The 20,788-nt window shown below is 38.4% G+C and overlaps 1 protein-coding gene across 1 annotated transcript in view; it reads left to right on the top strand.

Annotated features, from left to right (window-relative positions):
- CDH13 (cadherin 13) overlaps positions 1–16,371 on the top strand; it is a gene marked incomplete at both ends in the record, with an annotated part of 462,319 nt that extends 445,948 nt beyond the window's left edge. The window contains one exon of the mRNA XM_080352001.1: positions 16,266–16,371. Coding sequence (XP_080208127.1) covers positions 16,266–16,371 — 106 coding nt within the window. The remainder of the gene's footprint in view (positions 1–16,265) is intronic.
- Positions 16,372–20,788: the final 4,417 nt, after the last annotated feature.

The raw sequence follows: 20,788 nt of genomic DNA, 5'->3' as shown, positions 1-20,788 counted from the left end.
GTCAAACATTGATATGAAATTTTTTTTTTGTTAACTTGGCCAGTGCCCTACAAAGTTCTGAGCTTAACTAAGTGAAATATGTCATTATTATGAACAGAAATTAAAGTGAGAGACGGGGGGAAATTACACTATGAAGAAATTAAATAAGCTGGAAGTGTCTACATTGAAATTAGTTAGTTAAACTGAGGGTGAAAGGCCTCAGGTGTGTTGAAAAACACACTCGCACAGATGTCTGTGCTACGATTGCGAAGAAGCCTTGGAGACACCCTTGAATTTAACTTCCTATTAATTTCCACTGACTTTTCCTGTTTTAATGTCTGCTGTCCCCCACTGTAATGTTCTTCTGATGTAAGGAAAGTAGCTACAGGGTCAGTAGAAAAAAATGGGTTTTTTTTCTGGAAGATTATGTATTTGGTATGAAACCATTACAAAAATTCAAATTACATTGAAACAGTGGATTTTAATTTACCAGAACACAGACAGCCAGAGTTAAAACTTCAGCGTTATCTTTCACCTCGTTCATTTTTCAAAGCAGCAGAAGCATCTGTATCTCTTGTATATCCTACGTTATTTGTACAGGAACGTCAGATGTCTGAAGGCTGAAGCAATGTCTTCTTGTCTGGCATAACACTGAGACATCGCAGGTTTCAAATGGAAAAGACCTTTTAGGTCATTGCCCTTTCCATTACAAGTGCAGATTTGTTACCCTCAGATTCACAGTTTTCAGCCTTCACTGTGAGTTGATCAACTTAGTTTTAGTCAATGAGGTAGTACAGTTTTTCTCAGGGCTCAACTACTATTCAGTTTTTATATGAGGCTTTTTGCAACTATATGGAACAGGGGTTAACTTTTTCTTTTTTTCTTGGGAAAAACAAAGAGGAAGCTTCAGAGGAATCATTCCCAATAGGTGAATTTGTTAAAAACAGTACTTTTTTTTTTTTACAAATTAGGTTGTTTTACCATACTTTAATCTTCTATAGCAATTTTCTACTTTTCAGTAGCATTTGGTTAAGAAAAACAAAAAAAAGTTCAATTAGCAAGACTAGGAAATTTTGCAAGATAAATTTTCCCATTTCTGAGAAGTAAAATATCCCTATATTGGCTAGAATTTCAAAAACTACCAAGGTGATTTGGTTTGTTTTGTTTTGTTTTTTCCACTACTCTAATTTAGGTTGTGTTCTTACATTAGACCACATACCATGCAGGTACTTAAAGTAGCAGTTAAATGGTGTTACCCAAGTAATTGCAAATTACTGACATTTAGTGAGTTTCATTGTTATAAACCTCACTTCCTAAAAACAATAATAACAGCAGCAATATCCACTATTACTGTAATACTTATTATCTTTGTTATAGATGTTTTTGTCCATATTAACATTATTATTATTACTGCTAAACTACCAGTGAATGTAGGTGCTTTCTCAAATGCGTGTATAACAAAAATACCATTATTTTTCTCCTTAAAGATTTTGGTTGATTCGACTCTAGTAGGGAAAGGATGGTTTGGGGGCTAAGGGGTTGCATTCAAGTGGAGACACTATTGAATTGAATCTCATGTGTAACACAGATTTGTGTCCAGTCTTCTAATTTCCCTGCAGGTGTAGCCAGTCCTGCAGTTTGTTGTGCATTTGGCTTTGAGAGCCCACCTAAAGTTAATGGGGCTTGAAATGGCACAGAAGTCCATACGCGTGTACATAATTGAGACAGGATGTTTATATACCCAGTCACACAGACATGACAAATAGAAATACCCTCAATTGTACATAAGCATATTTAAAATGTACTTAATGACATTACATTTTATTGAGTCAATTAGGTGGGAAATGGCATTTTACGCACATTCTAAACCATCCAAACATGTTCCAGAAGTATAGACATGAAAAAAAATGCGATAATTTAGAAGATGTGTATTTGAAATGCAAAAGAGAAAAATGTTACTAGCAAATACAGCTCCCTCCCTAAGAGCTGTAATATTGTTCCTGATGGTCATTCTGTAGACATGAAATGAACAGTTAAAGAGATTGGTTAGATAGACCATTCAGTGTTGTGAATTCAAATTAACATTTAGTGTTTTCATTTTCTCTGCAGTTCTCAACAGTAACTGTTGATATATAGTATTTTGTATTTCTTTTCTGAACAGCCTCTTAGAGTCACATAAATATATAACTTCACAGAGTTATCATCTGAACCGTTGTGGAGTGGACTGTGACGAAAAACTAGAACTGAATAAATTACCAGCTCAAATATTTTTTTTCTGTTATTAATAGCCACTATACACCATGGCATTTTTGTTTCTTTTAACTGTCTCTGTCCTTGGCTATTTCCCCACTGTAACATGCAAACACGTCAGAATGTGCTCTCCACGTGGACAGCTTGCTATGCAGCTTCAGATGTGACATTTGATACTAAGATGTGTTGTGCCCAAAGGTGGTGTGATGATGATGTTTTTCTTCTCTACTAGGCAGCTGATACTTAGAAAGTCCTTTAAAAGGCCATTGTCTGGAATATTTCAAACTACATCTTAAAGCCTTTACCCATACACTTAATTTGTGTCTGTCATTAGTTAGGACTTGCGTAAGCTGTCGTGCTTATGAGTTCTTGGAAAATTTTGAAATAGATTGATAGCAATGCAGCCAAACGTGGCGATTTTCTAATTTGATTCCCTCTTTTCCATAGCTTCTAACCTTAATACTTTCCTCTCATTTTTATTCTTGCTTAATAACAGGTCTTTTGCATGATTCTTACAGTATTTCAAGCTGAGATTAGTGCACACCTACAGATCGAATGTGTCTGGACTACTTATGTTCATGTTCTACTGAGTCACTCTTGGAAATATCATCTGCTAGTGTCAAATGGGTACCATTTGAAAAGGGCTTCAGCCTGAGCAACTTACTTATTCCCCTGTGCAGGCTGATTAGTTTGGATTGGCATGTTTCTGCTCTGTCCTGACAATTTTGGCCAATTGCATAGCAGATTTAGCTCCTGAAGTTAAAATATAGACATTGATATATGAAAGCCTGCTGGAGCTTTGAGTAGAATTATGAGATACACAATTATTTCACAAGCACAGCACTAATGTGTACTGTGTTTTTCCTATTATTAAGAACTTTGAAATAATTTCCTCATAAACGGGAAACTAATTATATATGATGTTTTCAAGCTGCAAATTTTCAGGATTCCTTTTTTTGAGAAGACAATACCATGCTATTAAAAAAACAGTGACCATTAGATGTTGGCACTTGCAGCAAAGTGTAGATGGTGCTTTGGATGACTGGCGAGGTCACAGAAGGGTATAACTATTAAATGATTATTTTACATAAAAGTGCAAAACTTTATAATTCACAGGCATGTGGTGCAAACACTGTAACACTTTTGGTGTTGAAGCTACCCATGGCGAATCAACCAGTGGTATAAATGAAAACCAGCTATATTTTTCTAAGTTCTACAGGAAGGCTAAACTAATAACTGTGTATCTAATTAATGTCCTTTTATAGATGGTAAATTCAGGAAAGAAGTAGCTGGATGTTGATTAGCTGCCTAATCAGAAACATGGCTCTGATCTCTTCTACCGTTTTTGCATTAGATCTTTAACATTACCAAGGCTTTGATAAAGTCCATGGTGTAACGTAGACTTTTAATTATGCAAAGATTAATGTAATATTTCTGAGGAGAGAGTAATTGAAAGAAATCTGAAAGAAATGGAGCATGCATGAGTTGAACTCCAAACTGCAGCTGTGTTAACTTTCTTCTCTGTTAAATGGGAATTGGAGAATGAATTTGTCTTGAGTAAAGTTCATTTCTGTACTGGGGTCAGCATGAAACTTAAATGTCTTTAATTTTTATGAGGTTTTAACTGCAATGTAGGAAGCCTTGTCTGTGTAATGGGGTAGGGGGTGAGTTTAGTCCCATAACGAACACGTCTTTCAAAGGCTTTTAAGTACTCAATTTAGACCTGTTTATTTAAAATAAACAGGGAATTGAGTCACTAATATGTAAACATGTTCAGCGAAAGCTAAGGCTGCAACAAGGAAAGTGACAGTGCCCAGCAAATGCCAAAGCATTTTCTGAGATCAGAAATCATTTTGCCAACAAGATTGTTTAGTGGTTCTGCTGAAGTATGAGCTCTTGGCAACTTGGACCATAGTGAATAGGGTTACATGATACCAATTGCCTTTCTTCTAGGATGGGGCATTAAGAAATCTTTGTCTTAAAGAGTTATGTGCATTTTTTTTCTCTATTTTCTTCTATCATGTGGATCAGCATAAGGAATAAATGTTAAATTAGACCACTGTGAAAGAGACAGGTAGCTATAGTCATTGAAAAAGTCAGTATTGTAACACTTCATCTGTATTAGGTGGCTTGCTCCTTTTCCAAACCAATTCACCATCCAAAACCCCATAACTAGATAACAATTCAGATCTGTCCTGTGGAGTTTGCCACCACCATCAACAACTCTTGACTTTCCGAAATACAGTGAACACCAGCAGACTTTAGTGGGCATGGAAAGGGGGTTTTCTTCCATTTAAGTTTCTACACCATCAATCTCCCTGTCCTAAACTTGAACTTATATTCCTATAGCATTCGTACACTCCATACTATTAGTACATATTCCAGATAAACATGTACAATGTTTGCCAGTTTTCTTGACCAGCAAAAGCTAACACCATCTTCCAATGCCAAGGTAATAATGCCAACAGACACCATCTGCTTATGATGCTGAGCTGTGCTTTCTTATCTGAGACCCATTAACCATAATAGTAATAATTCAGACAGCAAGCACATAAAAATAACTTGCCTGTTTCACTGTTATCTTGCTATTTGGCTGTTATCTTAAAAGGAATGTGGCTGAATGTATCTCTTGAGTGTCAAAGAGGTAGAGGAGAACTGTGAGATAAAAATGGTGAAGATCATATTAGAGGCTTCAGTGGGAGTGCATTCTGGAGAAAGAAGCTCCATATAGCTCTGCTGGCTCTATGCTGCCTGTGCGTTCCCCAGCTACCCTGTTCAGAACCACGATGCACACACACCTTTGTGGCAAATTACTTGTAGGTAGACAGAAACTACATTTAAAACAACACATGGTGTGTAATAGTTGAGTGCTGAGACCAGCTATGGAGACAGTGTTGTTCTTAATAGCTGATACAAAGAAAATAAAATCATTACTAGGCATAATGATTATTAGTGTACAGATGTAAACCTGCCAGGCAAAGGTTTAGCAGGGCATTAAGTTCCTAAAAGAGATGGTTAGCATGGATCAGCAAATGTGCTCTCTGCACACATTTTTTGCGCATTTTTATGCTCACAGTATTCATTAAACACTAATATCTTTTATGTGCTGTTCCCAGCTGCGAACTTTATATCATGTGTGATACAAAATAGAGAAGAATGGGTCCAAAACAAGAAGAAAAACATCAAAACAACCCCATTAAAGTCAGTGGATAAACACCAGAAGTCAGTGGTCTTTACCTGTAGAGATGGGATTCAAATAAGAAGTAGACCCTAATAATTTGGCAATGTGTGTGCATTTCTGGAACTCTCATTTGGTTCTTCTTTAAGGGGGGGAAGGCAAACAAGAAAACTACGATTCTTATACAGAAAACAATGAAGAAATAATGAAAATTTTACAGACAATAATTTTGAATGTTGAATCTGATTTTTAAAAGCCAAAAGCTACTCCTTTAGCAAGCTACCTTTACAAAATGGTCAAATTATCATTAATGAGCACAGGGGTAAATACTACACTTCCAAACAATGTTTGGAAGATAATAATTATATTAACACAACTTGAGTTAAGTCTGGTGAAATGACTGAGCTGAATTAATAGTAGTCTTGGCTCCAATGCTAAGCCTTTTGTAGATGTGTCAGCAAACACAGATGTTAAGAAGACAGCATGACGTGGGAGAGTCTGGGAAAAAACCCAAACAGGTTTCTTCAAAACCATGTCAACGAAACCCACCATCGTGGGCTATGAATGAGAAGAAAAATAGTTAATGTAGGGATAATCCAGGAAAAAAAGTGCAGTATGGAAGAGACCATGAAAGAGTCACAGTAACAGAGGTTTTTGTCAAAATGGCAGATGAGGAAAACGCTCCGTACGGCAAAAGACTGGCAGGTATGAGCATAGTAGCTTGAATTTGTCAAGGGCCATGAAAAGATGTTGCAAAACTGCTAACTGAGGCTGGAAAAAACCCTTTGGGACAATGTGTGGAAAAGAATCCTCTACATTAAGACATAATCTTAAATACGCAGACCTAAAATAGGAGATTCCATAACAATAACCTACTCCAGTTTGTTTCTTTTTGTGAGTTTGACTAAGAGGCAGGATGATAGTTTTGTCCTCAGCAAAGGAAGAACTACAAGGAGTGCTTTAAGAGCTCAGTTTTAGCTGTGCAGAGCTGTCAGCTAAACATCGATAAGGTATCAGAGGTAAATGTTGACATTTTAGTCTAAATGGAAAAGCAGGTACAGAGAGTAAGATCTCTGAACTGTCAGCACTGAAGTGATTGCTGAAAGTGTATGAATGGTGTCACAAGGAAGGGGAACAAATTAAAGTGGGGGAAACAATGGTTTCCCCAGAAACCTGGGATGGGGGGAACAAGACACAGAATGATGTGCTGGAAAAGTGATTAGAGAAATCACAGCAAAATGACAGGAGGTGATAGTCACAGGAGCCAAGGGAACATCAGATTTCCAGGCACGTGATTAAATGGGTCAAGGGCAGCTGATAGATCAGAAAGGATGAAGCTGGGAAGAAATTTCAGTAGAAGAAGTCTAAGCAGGGACTGTAGAGCTTTCAGATGAAAAGAAGAAGGAAGGGGATGGTGTTTGAAGAGGCAGGTGGGGTAACAGGGAGAACCAAAAGCATGCTTATATTGTGAGAGAGAGAAGCCAGCTTTCAACAGATTAAAAACTAGCCTAGGAAATGCATATTCATAATTAAAGCTGAAGTATTTTTAATACATAGTTTACTCAGCAAAGGCAAGGTATATGATAAGGTAATAACATTTGTTATATCTGTCAATATGATGTTAAATATACAAGCTTTTCTTCAGGTCTTCACATTAAATTATTGCCCTTTATTTACAAGTTCGTGGTGAAGCAGTCATTAGCTGCTTGAATTTGTGTGACATTTATAAATTTTGTGCTGACAGATTCCTCTAGTGAAATTTCAGCCTACGGATTGTACAGAAATTCAGTGCTACAGCTCCTGGTCTTTGGTCATATACAAGTGCCTGTCCTTAGCAGGAAGAGACTTCCAGGGACCTCCTAGGGATTCGGGTAGCTTTGCCAACTCAAAAGCTACTGTTATTTCCTTTGAGTCAGGATTAAACAAATGCCCTTTAATGACACTAAGCTTCATTGCAATCTGGAAATGCTGTTTTTCAGATGGTTTCTGAGATCAGAGATGTGAAATCTTACTTTTCACTACCTCAGGAGATCAAGTTGTTTATGAGAATTTAGTCCTAGCTGGAATCCTTAATCCAAATATATTGAAAACTTGGCGGTCATGATCACAGATTTCCTGCATGTAAGTCTGGATCTTAATTTTGTGGTCAGACCTCTTCTTTAAACAGCATGCTAGTGATCCACAAGACAAGCAATTCCACATTATATCTTATTTTGAAATCTCAGTGTTACTTATCAGTTCAGTGACTCACAACCATCAGTCCCTCTATGGATTCTTACACTTGCTTAATTTGCTTTACTTACCTTTGTTTAACAGGCTGAGGTCAGGCTGCAGGGGAAAAGAGAGGCTGTCATGTGCTATCCAGGTGCCTGCCTTGCTAAACAGCCTATCTGGAAGAATTTAATATTGAGGTCAATTCAAATAATGCCAAGATAATAACAAGAAATGAACAAATAAAGCAAAATAGCCTTATCAATAATTATATTAAACTTGTCACAAGCATCTAATAATGACTATTATGTTACAAATGCAATATACTAGACAAACATTTCCTGAGTGTTTATTGGTTTTGCTGTGTATGTTTAACTTGCGTGTTGTGTTTTGATACAGCAGTTGTCTCCTTCCAGGACAGAGAGAATGAATCCTTCGATGCAGTGGTGTGGTGTAACCTCAGTAGGCAGCCGAGCACCATGCAGCCACTTGCTCACTTCTGTAGTGGGATGGGGAAGAGAATCAGAAAGGGATAAGTGAGAAAACTTTTGTGGGATAAGGACAGTTTAATTGGCAAAGCAAAAGCTGCATGCACGAGCAAAGTGAAATAAAGAATCATATCAATGTTAGGTTAATGGCTGGACTTGAGAGGAGTCAGATCCAACTTAGCTATGTGTTTTGCTAATATTATTCTTACTATTCTTATCTGTTTTTACTGTGAATCCAAATGTTTTCAGTTTACTAGCCTCCAAACAAAACTGGTGGAAAGTGGCCCATTAGCTACACCTAATGTTACATTTGACCCTGGTCTCTTTTTCTGAATTTCCTTACTGCCTTTGTATTATTAATGGGTAATATTAAGTAAGTTATGCCATTTTCACTTTATTTTTTTAAAAGGCAATCCACATAAGCTTTATATTTCTGTAGCAACATTAATACAATATGCCAACTCTTATTTCTTGGTATATTTATAAACTATAAGGCACTACAATCTTGTCATTTTTCAACAGATATTGTTTGTTTGCTCTCTGCTTGTAAGTGTGTGTGCACACAAGGGAGTAACTCCTTGGCACTTTACTTGCATTCTTGCACTAACAGAGATGATGAAGGTGTCAAATGGGGAGGATCAAGTCCAGGCTCAAAATTTACACTCAGACCTCCACAGTACATCTTCCTGAATTGCACTGCAAAGGTCTCCGCAGGTCCCAGGTGCCATTTTGGTGTTTCCTCTTTGTAGCTTTCTGTCTTCACAAATAATTGCTTCTGAATGTGGACAATTTATATTTAATTACTGACAAATGTGCATGCACTCAATCAGTGATTGGGAAAAAAAAGAAATAGTTAAAAGATACTGTGATCTGCGTTGTAATAATCACATACATCTCCCGTCATTTAGGTCTGTAAGAACTCCTGACATTTGAAGCTGTCCTACCGAGTTGCCATGGCAATGAGAAAAAAGGAAACGTCAGATCTGAAGATCGCAGTTTACAGTTACTGTTCTTCACTACCAGGCCTCAGTTGCTCCAGATTCAGTTTAATTTGCAACCTCACTTAATCTGTCCGACTGTACATTGGTGTTTGACAGCCTCTACCCTAACTTCTGTTTATTAATGGATTCCTCTTGCAAGACGCAAGGTTTATGCGAATTTTCTCTGAATATTAAAAGACCACGACATCTAAACTGGACCTTGGGGGAGTAGAAAACAGATTGACTCAATTTTTTTCTATCTGTTGACTTGTTGCTATTCAACTGTTCAGAAAATATTTTGTCTGTGGGTTAGTATTTGTATATGTATGAGTGTATGTATATATATATATTTATATAGAGAGAAGAGTTATAGGACAGGTTTAGCTTTTATAAAATATTCATCTGGAGTGTGGAAGGGACAGAGCAGAATAACAGAGCCACAGATGAATGGTAACTATTCTACCATGGCTAAACCTACTGTGTTTGCTGCTTATAGTGTGGCCAGAAGGAGAGAGCGATTGCAATCGTACCGCTACAACAGATAAAGCAGGCTTGGGGCTCTGCAGCGTCACTTCTCGTACCTCAGGTTCAGCAAACAAAAAAATGCAAGTCTACCAGCTTGTTTCTGGTCTGAACTGCTCTCTTTGTGCCCCAAATGAATTGACGTCAGGATTTACAGCGCTGGGAGTGCTGGGCCTGATTCTAAAGGGGCAAAAGTCTTTGTGTTCCTGCCGATAATTATTTGACAGGGCAGTTTACAAGATTTAAGTCTTTGATCAGCTCTGCAGCCATGGTTAAGTAGGTAGATGTCTGCAGATGAGAAGCTGATTAGAACAGCAAAAGCAGAGTATTTCTCAGAGCAGTGGTCTCTCTCTCAGCCTCTGTGCAGCTGCCATTACATACATAAGCGCAAGGAGGAAAACAGATGCCCTGTTATATAAATATATTCACACACACACAAATATATAGTTTTGAATATATATATACATACATACACATGTACACACAGTTTCCAGTTAAGAGTAACAAGAGCATTTCTTTGTATGTGTAAACTTACCACACTTGTTTGCAGAGATGGAGAAAAAAAAAGGGTGTTCGTTATATATGAATATGGATCCTTTTTTATTCTGTGAGCATGTAAGGTTAAAAAAAAAATCCTTCTAATTGTATCAAGATGATCATCTTGTTAATAAATTGTAAATGATCCATCAAAGCTCACACCAAATTTTTATAAAATTAACACAAAACGTATACTAGTGACAGACTGTGGCTTTTATTAGAGCTTGCCAGTAACTAGGGTAAGGTGTCTTAGAATATTTTAATAAACTTGCTTATTTAAAGTTTAAACAAGAAAGCTTCCTTATGCAATAGAACTTTGCAGCTGCATTCTTTAGTTAGCATTTTTACAGTACTTACAAGTCATACTGTATGTTGTCTTTATTACAGTGAGATTATGAGCATATCTTCCACACCACTTATATGTTTCAATAGTAAAGCTTTTTGGAAAAGTTAAAAAGTCCAAACATACATTTAGTTTTCCATAATGCTGCACTAGATATTAAATGTGTGTTGGTGGTTAAAAATTGCTGTACAATAGCTTTTCTCCGACTTCCTGTATTGTACCAAATATGAAACAGATCTTTTTTCTTTTTTTTTAAATCAAAAGGAATACTAACAACAGCAACAGAGGAAAAATTAGTTTGTGTTGTGAACTTTCCTAACATTCGTAGTTTTCTTGACAAGATACAAACTGCCTTCAGACAGGAACCTGTTTTTCTCGCCCTGCCCAAGTGAACCCCCCACAGCCCCTGTTCCTAGGGGTGTTGCAATCACCAAAGTGGTACTTTGGGGTCAGTGGGACTTTCTGTTAAGGCATTTCAGAGGGAGGTGGCTGATCTCAAACCTTAACACAGGCAGGCTTCTAGTTTTCTTTCTCTGCCCCCTGCCTTGTAATATAATTATGTGCTTCTGCTTTATTATCAACAATCATGTCTTTTAACAAATACAGTTTTGGGGCAAAGTTTCAAAAGGAAAAAAAATGAAGAAATGTATAACACTACTGGATTTTCAACACATATATTTAATGAATGCATCCAAATGCACCTAAAGATAAACTGCACCCTATGCTTTGATCTACAGAACCTCTATCTTGAATAAAGGAAATTATAAAATCCTCTCCCACAAATACTCCTTTCCTACTTGTTTTCTTCCTCTCTCTATCCAGCAAAACCCAATTCTGGAGAGACACCCATTGACATTAGTGTAAACTCTATCAAGTAGTGGATAAAGCCACCGTTTTCTGGTTTAAACCAAGGCTCACACAGCATTTGGTGAATCGTTCCAAGGGCATCCAAAATAAGGAACAAAGAAAAATCTCTTCTGCCTGGAACTACGCTATCACTGGGAAGACTCCACCACTTTGTACCCAAGGATGAGATCTATCTTCCTGGATAATACTGCAACATTTTGACATGTAGAGAGGTCAGTATCATGGCTGAAACTCTGAATCAAGATGTATCAAAGCCTTCATTCACTGTTAGCAATATTTCTGCACCTAGATTAGCGCCTCCCAGCCTTTACGTGTGTCTCTAGACTTCAGACAGAACTCATCACTGGACTACCTAAGCACGCAAAGAGAAGCTGAAGCTGCCATGTTAATGTTTCTTCCTCTGTACCTGAGAAAAAAAACTTTCAACCACAAGATTGGGGCACTTCCTGTAGCATTATCCAAGCGACAATATAATATACACTATTAGAATCTCAGTTTTCTTACCTGAATAAGATTGTTGGCTCTGGCTCAAAACAATGGTGCCTAGTTCCTGAAATAAAGGAGAAACAATAATTTATTAGTTTTTTTCCACAATATCACAGAAAAAAAAAAGTAGAAAAGTTAATAAATTGGTTGTCATATTTTTATAGTTAATTATGCTTAACATATTTGTTCAGGCAAGCTTGCTGTTGTTATGGCACTTATTTCTACCTGGTTGTTGTGGTCACTACAACATATATTTCAGTCTATATTTGTAGACATACAACACTGTCCTGAGTCAGAAAGGCAGTGAACTTGTTTTTTTCATTTCATAACATGCACAGAACTTCTTATGCAAAAAACCATTTCCCTTGAAAAGAGTATCTGCTCTTAAAACGCAAATTAGGTATAGCAGTTAATCAGAGAGGAGTTTATTAGCAAGACAAAGGTCTCACTGGTGGTTGTACTTGCTAATTGAGCCCTATCTGTACACCTCGTGTGTGCTTTTACCACACACCTATATGCATTTATTAATGTACATTTTGTTGAGGAACTGTAGGTCTGAAAATGAAAACAAAGGGAAAACAGCTGAATTTCCTAAAGGGTATCAAGAAAATTAGGTAGGAGTGGAACACTGACTAATACACTTCCTGGCCCTAGTGTAAATCCAAGAGCAACTCCATTACTAGAATTGTTTAAGGTTTTTCATCTAAACCTCCCCACATATTGCTTTTCCTGGCCTGCTGTGAACAGTAAAGCAGCAATATTTGTCACAGGATAGTTGAGTGCTTATATATTATCAAAGGTCTGTCTTTTGTGACATACAGAGAAACCTACAGCTTAGACACCTCCCACAGCTGCCTCACTTTCCTTCACCAACCACTTTAACGTGTCACTAATGTACCCAGCACAATTTGGTTTCTCCTTTATTTGAAATGGCTGTGGCCTCTAGTCAAATAATTTAGCCTGGTCTCCTGCATAGTCACTTAGGGATCACTACAATACAAAGCTCATTTGTTAAATTATGGACTCATAGTCAGTTTGTAGGGTCCCAGCTGATTTTTTCATCGCTACAAAAAGGAAGATGTATGTTATTAACAACTTTTACATAATTTGCCTTGGTTTGGGTTTTTGTCCTATATCTGAAATACCAAGAAAGATGCCACTATTTTTCTCAATTGCTTTTAAATTCTGCCACTTGAAACACAGCAGAATTTTGTACACAATTTTATATCACCTTGTCTGAAGGCTTAGTTTCTTTCTGAACAGATTTAATAATGTCATTTAAAAAACACCTCACAAGATAGATTATATTAAAGCCACATCACCTTGAGAACATCAAGTCTAAGGCAAATCTCTGATCCTATCTGCCCTTTATTGCATCTCTAGAAACTCTGTTGTCTGAGAGATACACTGTCCAGTGCTAACAAGAAAGATAAATAACTAAAATAGCAATTATTTTACTTCACTAACTCTATGATCTATAATCTTTAGCATTAACATGCAAAGTACATTAGGAATTATCATTATAACTATTCTGTTTAAAACAGATATAGCTGCCTATTTTGCTATGTAAAACACATAACACGTTGACTACGCTGTTCTCTCACCTCACATCAAGATATGCTACAGGTGATTTATATTTGTCCAAATGAAATGGATACACTCATACATTCTCAGTGGAAAGTTACTAGTTGCACAATTGCTATGTGTGTGTATATATGTAGATATATAGAGATATACACATACATATATAAATATATATATATAAAATATATGCAGATGGAGGGAGACTAATACAACATGGGGACTTGGAATGAGCAGTTTAATTCCATGAATTATGGATGAATAGATGACTTAAGGGACAGCATGGGTTATGTGTGCAAAAAAACCTATGAACAAAAACCCAGACTTATCCCAACTCTCATGTTGTATTTATGCTGCCTTTAGCTGTCCCCTCATAACACAATTATATAATTTGAAGATATGCATCATTGTTTACTGACTCATTTTTAGCTGTCTATGTGTCAGTAGGTCACCAGTAGTGGAAAGGGAATTCCACAGGGAAAGCACAGAATTCTGCATTACTGTGCTTTCAGTGGGACAAGCTCTTCGGGAAAGCTTCATCCACCCTTTGAACACTACACTCCTCCTCTGCATCAGCAAATGACTGTATTCGGTGACTCGGGGCTAAAATGAATGTAGTCTAAAGACAGCCTGTGTGCATGTCCACGCACACCCCCCTGCCTGGGACTGTGCACTAAGAGCATGTCTGGTGGACTGTGGTGGTGAATTCAGTACAAACAAGCTGTGCTGTTACTGCATTTCAGACAGAACCCTCCTGTAAAATCATATTTGCCCCATAACATACTCTGTCTCTTTAATTTACCACCAAGTTACTTCTTTATGATTTTCTTTCTTTTTTAAAAATTCAAGCAAAGAGGAAAATATTTTATTTGATTTTAAAGATACTTGATTGAGCTACTTTTCCAATTAAATGTTCCTTTGGGCCCTAGTTGCTGAATTGCTTGCTGTTTCTGAGGTGTAAATAAACGTTTTGATTTATGATGTGGTTGCAAAGAAACTTGTAATTTATTTGTGAAATGCTCAAATAAAGGATGTATGGGCTTTTATCTTTTGTCTGGGTGTAGACCTTCCTCAACACAATACAGCAGTAACAGAGGACTCCAAAAAAAAAACCTTGACACTGCTAAAGAGCTGGAATAGCCTGTGCTAAATACCAGAAACTCCCCCATTGCTCTAAGTAAAAGAGATAAATTGCAGCCTGTCACCACCATGCCATGGTCACAGAATGAGCATCTGAAGGCTAGGGAGGCAAAGTTTGACCACACAAGAAAGCAGTAGTAGATTATTCAGTATCTACTCAGGTACCTGCAATGATTTGCCATCTAAAGCCCCACTTTCACTCCAGAATTACACTGAGCCAAAGCTGGGTCAGATGTCCCCAAGCTGGTCTGTCTGCAGGAGCTTTAATGGATTTTTGTTCCATGTCCTTTCTGCTTCACCTGGCCACCTTCCCCACCTAGCACCATCAGCTCAGCTTGTACAGAACTGGCAGCCAGAAAAAGTGAACTTTGCAAAAAAAAAAAGCAGAAACAGGCTGAACAAATGTCAATCAGCAAGGACCAACCTGGGACGCTACAGGACTGCAGTTCTCTCATGGCCAACAACAACATGACTTTTAACAGCTAGTGCTGCCATAGTCTGTGGTCATGTCTGATGTGTTCCCTCCTCCTCTGCTTAACTCCTCAAGATGTGTATGCAGATGTGCTCTACTTCTTGCCCTGATTCAGAAAATCTCATTGCAAAATTTAAAGTTCTTACTGCCTTCAGAGCCCAAACTGCCCTGGGCCAGGTTGCCCCAAAAAGCTCGCACTGCTTTACTGCCCTTCGGTACCAGAGGCTGCAGATTTCATTGCTGAGCCTCATTGTGTCAGCATGCTGCATTCCCAGCAGCGGAACTGAAGGTTTGTAAAATACTATTTTCTTTTTTCACTGAGCTCTCATAATCTGAAGGAAAAGGCAGTGATGTGTGCTTTTCTGTGCTGTCAGCTGGTCCCAGGCATTGCAGAAGGGCCCAGTAGGTGAAATAAATCAATAATAATTCTGGCCCAGAATCCAGGGCAGATGAAAGAATGGAAGGTTAGGCAGAATGAGCATCCTGCAGGAAATGTGCACCAGAGCATTGTGGCCTTATTGCCTCTTAGCCAGGGAATTCTTTTTCCAGCACAAAGCCATAGCCTGTTGGCTTCCTGAAATTCCTGCAAGCTGTTTTTTAGATCTTCTAGGAAGTTATCGAAAGTGACAGTGACACATAAAGATAGAACACCCCTGAAAATAGCCTTCTACTACCTCTGAGAGGAAGGTGGGGGAGGGATGGCAGCATTTGAAGGAAACATTTGAACACAGCCACAGCAGCTTGATTTCACAGAGACCCGCCTCCAGCTTTTGCCTATTGCCTGTGCTTGATCAGACTTTGAAACTAACAGGGGCTTTTTTTATGTGGTCTGCAATAAGTAGAGGATGAAACTTACGGTGTAATTGAGCAAAAGGTCATTACCTGAAAGCCACAGCAAAGAAGCGTCACCTCCTTTGGTCTCAGTTGAGATCATTGTCCTAAACTAACGCTGTGCTTTGTATCTTAAAGCAGGTATTTGAAGCAATACAAAGTTAAATCATAAGCAAGGAAATGTTAACAGAGAGAGAAAATGCTGAATGGTCTTTAGCTGGGTAGAAGTTTTCTGTTGCCCTTTCAACCTTCTTCTGTCTCATCTAACACCACACATCCTGGATTGCAGTCTACTATTACTCAGTAACTTTGCACAGTTCAGTCCAGTTGCATTTTTTTCTCCAGCAACAGTAAATCAGAACAGTCATTTTTGGCTTCAGTACAAACTTCTTACCTGCAGAAACAAAGCAAAGGTCGTTGCTCCTGCTGTAAAACTACGGGATGCTCTTCCTCAACCATCACGCCCCTGGCCGGACTCTGCTCATCCACCTCCCAGCGCCTGGTGACCTTCCCCGCTCCTGTGGTTACAGCAGCAAGTAAGTTACTCTAGTCCACTACACTTCAACGTTATATGACAATATATTTTATTACTTACGACTCATTTTGCAGCTCACTGTTTCCACATGCGGTTGTGGGATACTCACCATTATTGCTGTGGCTGGATGTACTTTTTGTGACTAACTGTCCAAAACAAGAAAAGCAAAAGCATGGCATGCTGAGAAAACAGAATGTGAAATACAGCAAGCAATTAATTAATTAAAAATGTCCAGCTAACAGTGTTCTCCATACAGTTACAATCCTGGAATAACTGAGTTAGGAAGGGGGATCATAGGCTGTTTATAAACAGCTTTTTATGGTACATTTAAAGAAAAACAAAAACCCCAAACTCTCACAATGTTATCTTTTCAAATTGACCATGTGTATTTTTAACAGAAGGAAAATGAAACAGTAGTAGACAGTGCTTATGGACTGGATTAAATCTCCATGTCATTAACAGGGTTTTTAAATTTTACCTTTTATAAATATGTCCATTGTTATTTACACCTGTTACCTTGCTTCATGCCAACAGCCACTTGGGAACAAATCTTACATGATGCTAATTTTGCCATTCCAGTTACCTTGCCAACTTCACCCCTTCTGTAACTGATCTGCGGGGGCCAGTGGTGAGATAACGAGTCTGCACTGGGAAATGACAGCAAATCAAGTAGTGCCTCTTTGTACACAAATAAATAGTCACATCAGCTGCGTCTCATTCTTTGTGCTATTTGATCAGCTGCAGTAAAGCTACAGTGCTGTAAGACACCTTCCAAGTAGCCATAAAACAGGGATTACAACCTGCCTTGGGGTTACAGGATGTATTATTGACTTGGCTGGTCCCAAGGGAGTTAACCTTTGGTGGGATTTGAACTCCTAGTTTCCACTGGAATCACTAAAAAGCCAGAAGCCGAAGAGTGGAAACTTCCTTCCCCCCCTAAAATCATTATATAACTATAAACCATTTTTAAAAAATCATCATTAGATAATACACAATAAAAATTTTCCTGTATTTCCAAGGTAACTTAATCATCATCTTTCATATTGAGCAAAACCTCTACAGCACAGGTGGCCCAATTATAATAACAGATACTCAGCCTTTCATATATCAGATTGCTGAAAAGAAAAACAACAAAACTGGGGATATTTAATTTATATGGAGATCATAGAGAACATGATAGAGTCCATAGATAAAGCCAAGTAGAAGCAATATATTGTAGTAAAGATTGAGGCCTTTTGGTGCAATAAAATTCACATGTGCAAGCTGTATTAGCTACATCATCTAAGAACTAGACCAGTGTTGGAAAGGCCAGTGCCTGGCAAGTTCTGCCATTGTTACTAATGGCAAAAACTGCGTTAACCCATAGGAAAATGGCTTGGCTCTTGGATCCTGCACAACAAAGTTAAAACAATAATGGCTCTAGAGAGATATCCTTTGAGCTGGGCAAAAACCCCTACATGCTCAGCCCTGCCAAGGACTTAGCGCAGCTGCTCGCCATCACACTGGCAGAGCTCATGCAGGATTTCAACCAACGTGTACCCACTGAGCTGCATCCTCTTGTGCCTTTATTTCCATCAGACCACAAGGCGCCCTCTTCTCACTTCCTCTCAGCAACAGGACAGAACTGCAATACAAAAATGGGAATACAGAAGCAGTCAGAGAGCACAGTTCAAAATGATCCTGGCAGCAGAGCCTCCTGGCCAGCACAGCCGCCTTCACACGCTGACCAAAGAGCCAGGGTGCAGAGGCTACTCATGCCAGGACCTCCAGCAAGCACTGGCCTGAGAACTGAACCCCCTTCCCAGAGCAGGGACTAGTGCCTGGGCCACCTGGGCACAGGGCCAGGGAGGTTTGGTAGCCCTGTGGTCACCTCGCAGCTGAGCAATTGTCAGACCTGCCCCAGCCTCCTGCCAGGCACCATACCTTTGATCACCCCCCATGTGCATGTCAGGCTTCAGGTAGTGCTGGGCTGCCAGGCAGCATTTGTACAGCATGAGCAGGTTCCCCCCATCAGCAAATGAAACAACAGTGTTACCTGGAAGGCATTTGTTTGTTTGTTTGTTCCCAGCTCCACCCTGCCTTAATTTTCACTCTAATCTGGTTTCTGTGCCATTGACATTCAGTCATCATCCTTGCGCTGATGCTCTATCTTGGCACCTTATTAAAAAGCCATCAGGGGTTACTCTTTTATCAGTGATGTGATAAACCTACTTTTTAGTTTTTCTGTCATCATTTACAAAACTTGGGGGCTGCAGTACTTTTTCCACAATCTTAACTTCTGCTCCTCAGCGCTGTGTAGTTTGTTCTTTAGCAAATGAGCAACGATTACCTGAAGTGAATGAAAACATGTGCTGTACACCACTCTGTCTGCTGGGTTTGAGTGGTTGCAGCCCAAGGCTCACTTACTTCGGTTCATTCTTTCTTCAGTTTTAAACAAAAGTCCTCTTGCTACTGCAGTTGTTCTTCATCTCTTGTCCTGCTTAGACTAAACAAGAGAGGGAGGCAGCATGTGCATTTAAATGCCATTATTTAGTGAAGGTGTAACTCATAACAAAGACAGATACATGGATATAATGCATTTATTGTTCAAATCGAAGTATTCATATATGTGTGTGTATCAATAAATATAAGCAGCTAAGGTGATGAGTTTTATTATCTCCCCCAAAAAAAATAAAATAATAGGTTATTTTTATAATTAGTTATTAAAGAGTGAATACTCATTAAAAGCTCAGTTCACTGGGAAAAAAAAATAGTACAATGCAATTAAACTGCACTACAGACTAATTAATATGGGAATTGGGGCAATTAGAATACCTTTAAAGAGACAGAAGAGGGGACAGTAGGCAGCACAGGCTTGTACCAGTCATCTTCATTAGCCTAGCAAATGAATTTTCTGCTACTTTAGGATTTTACTGAGTGTTCTATTTTTTTGTTTTAGTTTCAAAGGAAATCTGGGGAGTGAAATGTTTTCTAATGTGGGTCTTCACAAAGTCTATCTTTAAAAAAAAAAGATAATAGATTCATATATTACTTACCCCATAACACAGTCAACTCTCACTTTGTTTCTGTAGACTCATTCTTGGCACTTTGCATCTTTCCTTTAGGCAAATAAATTTGAAATACCATTAGACTTAGGAGTATAAAATTCTCAGCCTGCTTAGCTCTTCAGTCATGTATCATGTTTTCCCTATGGGAGATCCCTGTTAGTTTGTTCTTCTCAAGGGCCTCTTACAAGTTGTCCAGTTTCTTATGGGTCAGGCATTTACCATTAATAAACTAGACTTCCATGAAAAACATTTTGCTACCTTTCTCATACTAGAGATGAAGGAAGGGTGTCGAATCTCTAAGGAAACACCACTGAAGGAGCCTCTTACCCTCCTTTTTTTCTTTCCTTTTTTTTTTTCCAAAGCGTTCAATCCAAAACTTAACCTGTCTAGAAATAGGATTTCAAATGAGTCAAAAGTGTGAAAACTTGACACTCACTTTTGATAATATAAGCATTACACAAACAGTTAAGTAACAGAAGGCCCTGTGGCAGAGATTTGCTAGAAAGTTGTTCATACCCAAACTCAGGATGGGTTTCAGACTAAAAACCAGAGTAAATTTTGATGATATCATTGGTGCTCATGAGCTGTTTCCCTGGAATCTAGGTCTTGTTTTACACATTTTGGTGGGAATTTCACCAGCCAGCATAGTCCAATTTCTGCCCTTTGGAGGTCAGTCTTTCATTTCATAACATGATGTTACTATTCTGCCCAGACATAAAGCATGGGTTAAAGACATTTTGAGGATCTGATATTTGACTGACCAAAGATTTTGGGAGTCCAGCTGGCTGACTATCGCTTTACACCTTGTATGTATTTATACAACTGGTGCATTTATACCAAAGTATTAGAGTACAAATCAGATTAGCTTCGATTCACTAATATTTTCATCCCAGTTTGGAGAGTTGTAAATTACTCTGCAGGATGACAAACACTGATCTGACTGTTCGATCATTGTGTTATATAGCTGTGTTATTGAAGCAAAAGTCATTCACTTGAGAGCAAAACTCATTCATCAGAGACAGATGTCACTAGTCTACCACAATGGGCTTCTTTCAAGCCCTCCATTCTATTTCATTATTTCTCTGTTAACAAATAAATAAAAATCTCCATTTGTTTATGGCTGTAAGAGATGAAAGGACTCTCTGTTTTTTAAGTCAATGTTGTGTAGTGCTGATGGAGTCTGGTAACAGTTGAATCCTGGCTCAGACTTCTGTTCTGTTTTCCTTATTAACATTTTGCTTGGCTGGCCCTGCCAAAGTCTCCTGGACATTTTTGAACTCGGTGAATTGTTGCAAATATTGCAACGTCCAAGTGTGAAATGAACTGCATGGAAACTCCTGG

The sequence above is a fragment of the Nesoenas mayeri genome (genome assembly GCF_963082525.1).
Source record: "Nesoenas mayeri genome assembly, chromosome: 12".
NCBI classification, from domain to species: Eukaryota; Metazoa; Chordata; class Aves; order Columbiformes; family Columbidae; genus Nesoenas; species Nesoenas mayeri.
This window is presented reverse-complemented; position numbering and strand designations above follow the sequence as displayed.